Consider the following 10324-nt stretch of genomic DNA (forward strand, 5'->3'; position numbering starts at 1 on the left):
GGTGAGTAGAAAGACACTCTGAAGAATTTCATTCTGTAAGACTTTTTTTTTTTCTTTTTTTTTTTTTTTTTTTTTTTTTTTTTACTTTATATTTCATCTGTCTGGTTAAGAATATATTCTTAATCATACTTGTCATGGAACTGATATCTTGGCATAACAAATTTTATATATTTCCTAAACCAAAATCAGAATTTTCTTACCATGTTGATTCAAACATTATTTTCCTTCAATTATACCATGTCACAGCATGTAACTGACATGCTTATCACTAATTTAGAAATATTCTTATATAACCATTTTAAACATAATATATTAAAGCACATATTTTCTATAGCATTACTTCTACAAGGTAGGAATCAGTATCATTTTCAAGTATTTGCCACGTACTATGAAAATAATGCATTTCTTTCTTGTTTGAAAACATTTTTCTTTTATATAGCAATATAGTAGCAACATTGTCACCTCTAAAACGTTGTTTAGATTAAAAAATGCAAGGAATCTTCATTCTCAGGTATAAAAATATAGGTATAGAATAGCCACAAGAGCCATTGCAAAAGGTACTAAAGATTAAAATAATAAAATACAAAAGCTATATATTAATAACACGAGAATACAGGGAAGAAAGTGATGTCTAGGTGATCTAAGATACCAGAGTGAAAAGAACCCTGTCTAGTTGAGCAAATGCTGACCTGACATTTTGTCTCCTGCGATATTTCACAAATTTCCATCTGGACACAAGTTCTGCCTTGGCACAGGCATAGGAACCCTTCTGGGAAAGGGAAATCCAGCTAAGCCTCAGGGGTTGCACAAGGCAAAATCTACACATGGCCAGTGGTTTGCATGGAACATTTGCTGATGTCTGAGTTTGTTAGGAGGCTAGAGGCAGAAATCTCCCATAGGCTCAAAGTAATTTTTATTTCCTCAAGGCTGCACAGAACATCCTTAATATATGTCTGAGTCATGGACATTGGTCTTCATCCCCACTGCTCCTCTCTTGGTGTAAGCCATGCTGGGCCTTCCAGTTAGCACATCACTGCATGTTACATTTCTCAAACACAGCCATGTGGTCTCTGCTATCCTGCCTCTTGGGATAGAATGAGTTTCAGAAGGTCTCCTTAGCATCTCAGTCTGGCTATCACTGAGTGACATGACCTCAGGTCTCTTTGCGCAGACTTCACTAAACCTTTTATGATTACAGGTCCAAAGCCCTTCTCAGTGCACTAGTGTTACCAGCAAACCAGGCTCGGCTTGCCCTTTCACACACACACACACACACACACACACACACACACACACACACCCAACAATGTCAGACTCAAAATTCCAAAAGCTGGTGCAAGGATAGGAAGGTTTATTTAGATAACTGGTGTCCAGGCGATGGCCGGCCTAAAATCATCCTTCCTTCTCATGTCTGTTATGGGTTCATAAAGGGGAAGGGGCGGGAAGATGAGGTAAGGGTTTTTGTACTGCAAGAAATGGGGGAGGCTTGGGATCAGCAGATGGTCTGAGTCAGAGATCAGGGTCCCATGGTGGATTGGGTGTTTCACCTACATAAAGTATGTAGCTGGTGGACTGGTCAGCTTCAAGCCCTGGATGTTATCTCAGGGTTGGAGTCCTTATCTCCTAGGTCAAGGATAGTAACCTCAGACAAATCAATGGAAGTAGCATGTTAGGGAAGTGGTAAAATATTAATTTATTAATATTTCCAAATATCATAATTAAAATATACCAAAAACTGCTAAGCTCCAACATGTATTCATTATGTATTGCCACAAATCAGTGTCACTTTTTGGCTGGAATGTTGATAAAATTAAATTGACAAGTGTTAATTCATTCCCCTGTCCCTTCCATCAAGTCTATTTACTCACAGGACCCCTGAACCACCTCCTTCTCCTGATAATTATGACAGGTAAGGCTGCTGCAGCTGATAACACCTTAACAGGTGGTGCCTGGAGTGTGCTTGAGGGTCTCATGGCCCACAGACCCAGCAGCAAGCTATTCCCCTGAGTTCTCCTACAACTTCCTCTTTCAGAGACTTAGAAAATCTGCTGGGCTGCTCTCCCCCACAAGCCACGCATGTGGGCAGCTGGACCATGCCAAGAAGAGAGGTTTGTGTTCGGGGTTGTATCACTGTGGATGGAGTTTTTGTACCTTGCATGCAGTAATATACTCCAACATCCTCAGCCTCCACCCTGCTGATTTTAAGTGTGAAATCTGTCCCTGATCCACTACCAGTGAACCTATCTGAGACCCCAGAAAACCTGTTGGAAACCTTATAGATCAGGAGCTGTGGAGACTGGCCTGGTTTCTGCAGGTACCAACTCAAATAGGTATTTCCATCACTATGTAGGAGGCTCTGACTAGCCGTGCAGGAGATGGAGGCCGGCTCTCCAGGGGTGACAGGCAGGGAGAGGGGAGTCTGGGTCATCACAACATCCCCACTGGATCCTAAAGGAATAATAGAGAAGCACAAAGTAGTACAGATATTATAGGCATTTTTTTATAATTTCCTTCTATTATTTATTTCCAGCTAACTAATTTTTGTGTGATTTTGATTCATATGCTAAAAATTGCCAAATTTCAAAATTTAACAGACAACTGAAAGGCATAAACTCTCTCTAGAAGTCACCTATACCATCTTCCACTCTCTGTGTCACAGTCTTCGCTAGAGCAGAGGTTCTTGCTCCTTCTGGAATCTTTCTCATTCTCATAGATCTAAACATCACATGTCCCATCCTGGAGGACAAGATGTGCACATCTCACATGTGCACAAATCACACATGGGAAGCGATTGTGCCCTGGAGCTCACCCTCCCAACCCATACTCCTTCCTCATCTCTCTTCCGCCCTTACCAGGGATCCAGAGCATCAGCAGCCCCAGGAGCTGAGCAGGGAACCTCATTTTGAGAAGTTGAACTGAGGAGTCCTGATAAGTCAAGGCAAGGTTAGAGCTGAGCTTTTATCTCAGACTTGCAGGGGAATGTCCTCCCTTGGGGGACAATATGCAAATCCCCTGGTGAGTGCAGCAGTGTGAAAAGAGCCAGTAGGAGGGTAGGGGCTTCCCTGGTGAGTAAAGTGACATAATAAAGTGACATAAAATTTTCTTTGGGCTTCCCTGGTGAGTAAAGTGACATAAAATTTTCTTTGCTTTTAGAGGAAAACCAATAAAGATAAATCTATGTTACTTAAATGAGATAAATTTGTGTTTCCTTCTGTTTTTTTCTTTTTTTATATATAGTGTGTATATTCACTATGCAGATGAAACTACTGGATATTTCAGGTTCTCCAGATTCTTCCCCAATGCACCTTCCCAGTCAGTAACTGCTCCCCTAAGTCAACCAAGTTAACATCACTCCAACCTCTATCCCAACAGTTTGGTTTTCCTGGACTTGAACCTCATATAAATTGAAGTAAGCACTTTTGTTTCTTTACTTCTAGTTTCTATCTTGTTTCTTTACTATTTTTGATTCCTTCCTGTGGATTTTTTTAAATTTATATTTTCAGTATGAATATTCATGAGATACAAAGCTAATTGTCACCCCCTCATCCCCATGATGTGAGGGCCAGCTTCATATTGCCAGCATACCCATTACCAGAAATTGCATTTTTACCCTGTATGCACCACCCAATTATCCCCAACGTCCTCACCTTCCCCCTTACCTCCCCCCAATCCACTTTGTTGGCCAAGGAATATTCTCCCACTCTGCAAGAGCAATGCACTATTGTGGTCTTTCTTTCTTTCCTTCTTTCTCTCTTACCTCCTACATGCAAGTGAGCACATGTGGTATTTATCCCTCTGTGCTTTGCTTATTTCACTCAACATAAGTTTTTCCAGGTTCAACCATGTTGATGCAAATGGGAGTATTTCATTCTTTCTTATGGCAGCATAGTATTCCATGGTGTATGTATATCAAAATTTCCTTATCCACTCATCCATCGATGAACATTAAGGTTGGTTCCATATCTTGGCTATGGTAAACAGAGCTGTGATGAACTTGAGAGTGCATGTATCCCTTCAACATGATGATTTCCATTCCTCTGGGTATATACTCAGAAAAGGGATTGCTGGATCATATGGAAGATCTATCTGTAATTGTTTCAGAAACCTCCATACTGTTTTCCATAGTGGTTGTACTAATTTACAGTCCCACCAACAGTGCAGGAGCATTACCTTCTCTCCACACCCTCACCAGCATTTGTTATTTGCCATCTTTTTGATTATAGCCAGTCTAACTGGGGTGGGTGAGGTGGTATCTCAATGTAGTTTTAATATGCATGTCCCTGATAACAGTGATGTTGAGCATTTTTTCATACATCTGTTGGCCATTTTTATGTCTTCCTTTGAAAAATGTCTATTCAGTTCCTTTGCCCGTTTTTTGATTGGATTATTTTTTTAATTATTATTATTTTTTTTTTTACTGTATAATTGTTTAAGTTCCTTGTATGTTATGGATCTTAATCCCTTGTCAGAAGTATAGTTAGCAAAAATTTTCTCCCACTCTGTAGGTCGTCGTTTCACTCTCTTGATTGTTTCCTTTGTTGTGCAGAAGCTTTTGAGTTTGATATAGTCCCATTTGTTTATTTTTTCTTTTGTTGCTTGTGCTTTAGGGCTCATGTTCATAAAGCCTATGCCTGGGCCTAATTGCTGATGTTTTTCACCTATATTTTCCCTTAGTAACTTTACAGTTTAAGGTCTTATATTTAAGTCTTTAATCCATTTTGAGTTTATTTTAGTGTATGGTGAGAGATGCATATCTAGTTTCATTCTTCTGCATATGAATGTCCAATTTCCCCAGCACTACATGTTGAAGAGGCAGTCTTTACCCCAATGTAGATTTTTGTTGCTTTCGTTCAATATATCGGATGGCTCTAAGTCTGATGGGTGTTTTCTGGGTTCTCCATTCTACTCTACTGGTCTGAATGTCTATTTTTATACCAGTACCATGCTGCTTTGGTTACAATAGCTTTGTAGTATAATTTGAAGTCAGGCAGTGTTATGCCTCCAGCTTTATTGCTTTTGCTCAGGATTGCTTTGGCTATTTGGGGGTCTGTTGTTTTTTTCCATATGAAATATAGGGCTTATTTTTGCATTTCTGTGAAGAATGTCTTAGGTATTTTGATGGGGATTGCATTGAATCTGTAGATTGCTTTAGGTAGTATAGACATTTTCACAATGTTAATTCTTCCAATCCAAGAGCATGGAATATCTTTCCATCATTTTGTGTCCTCTTTAATTTCTTTCAGAAGTGGTTTGTATTTCTCATTGTAGAGATTTTCATCTCCTTGGTTAAATTGGTCCCTAGATATCTTAATTTTTTGTGTGACAATTGTAAATAGGCTTACTTTATTTCTCTTTCTGTTGATTCATTATTTGAGTATATAAATGCTACTGACTTAGGGGCATTTATTTTCTATCCTGCAACATTACTGAAGTTATTAAACAGCTCTAGAAGTTTTTTGATAGAGTCTTTAGGTTTTTCTATAAATACAATCAGGTCATCTGCAAATAGAGAATGTTTGACTTCATCTTTTCCAATCTGGATTCCCTTTATTTCTTCCTCTTGCCTGATCATTCTGGCTAGTACCTCCAGCACTATGTTAAGTTGAAGTGGTGAGTGTGGACATCCTTGTCTTGTTCCTGTTTTTAAGGGAAAGACCTTCAGTTTTTCCCCATTCAGAATGTTACTGGGTGGTAGGCTTTTCATAAATGGCTTTTATTGTGTAGAGACATTTTCCTTCTATACCCAATTTGTTGAGAGTCTTTATCATGAAGGCATGTTGAATTTTGTTAAATGCTTTTTCAGCATCTATTGAGATAATCATATGGTCTTTGTCCTTGAGCTTGTTGATGTGATGTGTAACATTTTTTGACTTTTGTATATTAAAGCATCCTTGCATCCCTGGGATGAATCCCACTTGATCATAGTGTATATTTTTTTAATATATTGCTGTATTCTGATTGCTAATATTTTGTTGTGGATTTTACCATCTAGGTTCATCAAGGGTATGGGTCTATAATTTTCTTTTTATGTTGTGTCTTTTTCTGGTTTGGGAATCAGAGTTATGTTGGTGTCATAGAATGACTTTGGGAAAGTAGGTTCTGTTTCAATTGTTTGGAATGGTTTGAGGAGAATTGGTACTAACTCCTCTTTAAAAGTTTGATATAATTCAGCTGTAAAACAATCCAGACCTGGACTTTTCTTTGTTGGAAGATTGCTAATTACTGCTTCAATCTCCTTGCTTGTTATTGGTCTGTTTAGGTTTTCTATCTCTTCTTGGTTAAGTCTTGGTGGTTTGTATGCATCTAGAAACTTATAAATATTTTCCAGATTTTTGTATTTGTGTCGTACATTTGTTTATAATAGTCTCTACTGATTCTATGTATTTCTGTGGTATCAGTTGTAATGTCTCCCTTTTCATTTCTGATTTTTATTATTTGATTCTTCTCCCATTTGTTTTTGTTGGTTGTTGTTGTTGCTGTTGTTAACCTAACTAATGGTTTGTCTATTTTATTTATCTTCTCAAAAACCAACTTTTTGTTTTGTTGTTCTTTTCTATTGTTTTTCTCGGTCTCTATTTCATTTAGTTCTGCTCTGATCTTAATTATTTCTTTCCGTCTAATACCTTTAGGTTTGGATTGTTGTTATTTTCAACTTCTTTGAGGTGTAGTCCTAGGTTGTTTATTTCAAGTCTTTCTCTTCTTTTGATATAAGCATTTATTGCAATAAATTTCCCTATTAGTGCTGCTTTTGCAGTATCCCACAGATTTTGGTATGATGTGTCTTTATTTTCATTAGTTTCTAGAAATATTTTGATTTCCTGTTTAATTTCTTCTTTGACCCATAGTTTATTCAGAAGCCTGTTTTTTAGTTCCCAAGTGTTTGTATAGCTTCCAGAGTTTTGTTTATTGTTTATTTGCAATTTTAGTCCATTGTAGTCTGAAAAAATTGTTCAAATGATTTCATTTATAAAAAATTTGCTGAGACTAGATGTGTGACCTAATATGTGGTCTGTCCTGGAGAATGTACCATGAGCTGATGAGAAGAAAGTTTATTCTTTAGTTATTGGGTGAAATGTTCTGTATATATCTGCCAAGTCCAGTTGGTCTATGGTATAAATTAAATCCTGTGTCTCTTTGTTGACTTGTTACCTGGTAGATCTGTCCCATATAGAGAGGGGTGTTCGGATCACCCAGTATTAATGTATTAGGTCATATTTATTTCTTTATGTCTAAGAGTGCTTGCTTTATATATCTGGGTGCTCCAGTATTGTCAGATCACCCAGTATTAATGTATTAAGTCATATTTCTTTATGTCTAAGAGTGTTTGCTTTATATATCTGGGTGCTTCAGTATTGGTTGCAAACATGTTAATGATTGTTATGTCTTCTAGATGGATAGATCCCTTTATCAGTATATAGTGGCCTTCTTGGTCTTTTTTTATGTTTTTTGGTCTGAAGTCTATCTTGTCTGATGTAAGAATAGCTACTCCTGTTCATTTTGGGTTTGCATTTTCATGGTAGATCTTTTTCCATCCCTTCACTTTTAGTCTGCATGTGTCTCTAGAGGTGAGGAGGACCTCTTTAAGACAGCATATACTTGGGTCTAGCTTTATAATCCAATCAGTCAATCTGTGTCTTTTGAATGGGGAGTTTAGTCCATTCACATTTAGGGTAGATATTGACAGGTGTTGTTTAATTCCTGTCATTTAATTGCTTCTTGTTTAGATGGTTAAAATATCTTTTGATAATTATTTCCCCTTTTACTTCTCTTCTTTAATGCTAGTTGGGATTTAAGGTGGGGTGATTTAGCCTATTTCTCTTTCTTGCTGTCATTTTTATTTTAGCATTTGGTTTTTCTCTTTCCTGTGTATTTATGATAGTGGTCACCATTATTCAGATTCCAGATGAATGATTCCATGAGAATGTCTTGCAGTGCTGGTCATGTGGTACTGAACTCCCACAGCTTTTGTTTGTCTGGGAAATACACTATTTCTCCCTAATTTCTGAAGGAGAGCATTGCTGGGTAAAGTATTCTTGGTTGGCAATTCTTTTCTTTTAGTATTTTGAATATATCATTCCACTGTCTTCTGGCCTGAAGGGTTTCGGTTGAGAAGTCTGCTGTTAGTTTGATGGAGGTTCTCCTATAGGTGACCTGATGCTTTTCTCTTCCTGCTTGTAGAATTCTCTCTTTGTCTTTGGGCTTTGCAAATTTAACTATAACATTTCTTGGGGAGGATCTTTTGGGTTGAATCTGTTTGGGGACTTTTGAGCTTCTTGGATCTGAAGGTCTGTATCTCTCCCTACACCTAGGAAGTTTTCCGTTACTATTTCCTTGAGTAGGTTTTCAATACCTTTTCCTTTCCCCTCCCTTTCAGAAATACCCACAATTTGGATGTTAGAGCACTTGAGGTTCTCTGTTATCTCTGTTCGATTTTCTTCATTATTTTAAATTATTCCCCCCCCTTTTTTTTGGTGTCTGCTAGAGTTATTTCAAAAACACCATCTTCAAGCTCTGAAATTCTTTCTTCCACTTTCTCTACCCTGCTGCTCAAGCTCTCACTTGTGTTTTTTATTTCATTGAATGAATCTTTCATTTCTAGAAGTTCTGCTACACTCTTTTTTAAGGTATTAATCTCTTTGTAGATTTCCTTCTTCATATTATGGATTTTTTTCTTGTTTCATCGTGTTCTCTAATTGAGTCTTCCTTTATTTATTCAAGCTTTCTTAAAGTCGTTGCTTGAAATTCTTTTTCAGACATTTCAAGGATTCCCTATTCCAGGGAGTCTGACTTTGGAGCGCTACTATCTTCTTTTGGTGGTGTCATTTCTTCCTGTTTGTACTACTAGTATTTTTTGGTTGACATTTGTTCATTTGGTAGAGGGTTTGCTTCTTCTGTGGGTTTGCTTTGGAGTAGCCCTGGTTGCTACTGTGGTGGTGAATTTTCTTTGCTTGCCAGTAGCTGTGGTGATGGTAATGTTAAACCACCTCAGGTCCTGTTCCAGAATCTGTGATCACAGAAGGAGTCCCTAGCACTGTGCGTTTCTGCCAGGCACACCTCACTGGGTCAGACACCACAGGCTGGCTCTCCCTTCCAAGTAAAAAAGGGGGGAGAGGCTGCCTCTAGAAATGCAGGTCGGCCGTTGCTGCTGCTGAGCTCACCTCAGTGCTGGTCAGGATGTGCAGGGGCTGATGCTCCCCTCTCCTTCCTGTGGATTTAGATCACTGTCTGCTGTCATTTTCTGTGACACTGAAGATTTTCCTACTGAATTTCTTGCAGGGCATGTCTGAAAACAATCATTTCCATTCATTTTTGTTTATCAAAAAATGTTTTTATTTTGACTTTTTTTGGAGCATAGTTTCACTGGATTTGGAACTTTTGGCTTACTTTTGTTTTCCATCAGGATTTTAGTATGTCGTTTGACTGTCTGCTAGCCTCCACTCATCGTGATGGGGTTAGTCAACATCTTTACAATTTTTTCTTATACATAGCGAGTTGGGTTCTTCACGATGCATTTGAGATATTCTCTTTGTTTTTGCATCAGCATTTTATGTATAATGTGTATGATTATAATTGTTATCTTTATCTAGAACAAGTTCCATTGACTCTTAGGCTACAGATTAATGTTTTTTGTGACTCTTGAACTCTTTGGCAATATTTCTCCATATATTTTTTTGGCCACCTTCTCTTAGATTTTCTTTTCTTTTTTTTAAGTTTAATTGTGTAGATTGGAAAATTTCTATTAGTCTGTCTTCAGGCTCATTGATTCTTCTGACAAATAAAAATGTTGTTGGCCCTATCTAATGAACTTTTTCAGTTGTGATATTTTGCTTTCCAGCCATAGAATTCTCATCTGGCCCTTTTATATAGTTTCTGTATTTTTCTTGACTCCCTTTTTTTTTTTGTCATTCTCTTTTTATTTTCCTTTTTCAGTTGTTGAGCTTACTTTTAGTAACTTCTTTGAACAGTCTATATAATAACTGCTTTAAAGCTTTTGTTAAATCCAATACTTAGGGAATGTCAGTGTCAGCTCCTAATGACTATTTTCATTTCTCAATATGGTTTCACTTTTTGCTTCTTTGCAAGAACTTTTATGGAAAACTGAGCACTACAGTGTTCACCACTTTTAGCTGGAAACACTGAAGGATCTCACTCCATTCCCCACCCCAACTCTAGTCCACCCCTTTGAAAGCAAGATGCTGGTGTTTGCTGCCATCCTCATGCACTTCTGCACACTTCTGCAGTTCTTGCTGACTGAGCTGGGGTGAAAGATAGCAGTTCCAGGCAGAATACCACAAACTTCCTGTCCTCATGCAAAGCTCTACTA

At 37.8% G+C, this 10324-nt stretch overlaps 1 gene segment (V, D, J or C); it reads right to left on the reverse strand.

The window, feature by feature from the left end:
- LOC103609996 overlaps positions 1-2901 on the reverse strand; it is an 18948-nt gene extending 16047 nt beyond the window's left edge. Inside the window, 2 exon segments of the V gene segment in view lie at positions 2152-2448; positions 2853-2901. Of these exon segments, the coding sequence occupies positions 2152-2448; positions 2853-2901 (346 nt within the window).
- Between the last annotated feature and the right edge of the window lie 7423 nt (positions 2902-10324).

This window comes from Galeopterus variegatus, unplaced genomic scaffold (genome assembly GCF_000696425.1).
Source record: "Galeopterus variegatus unplaced genomic scaffold, G_variegatus-3.0.2 Scaffold10436, whole genome shotgun sequence".
Classification (NCBI taxonomy): Eukaryota; Metazoa; Chordata; class Mammalia; order Dermoptera; family Cynocephalidae; genus Galeopterus; species Galeopterus variegatus.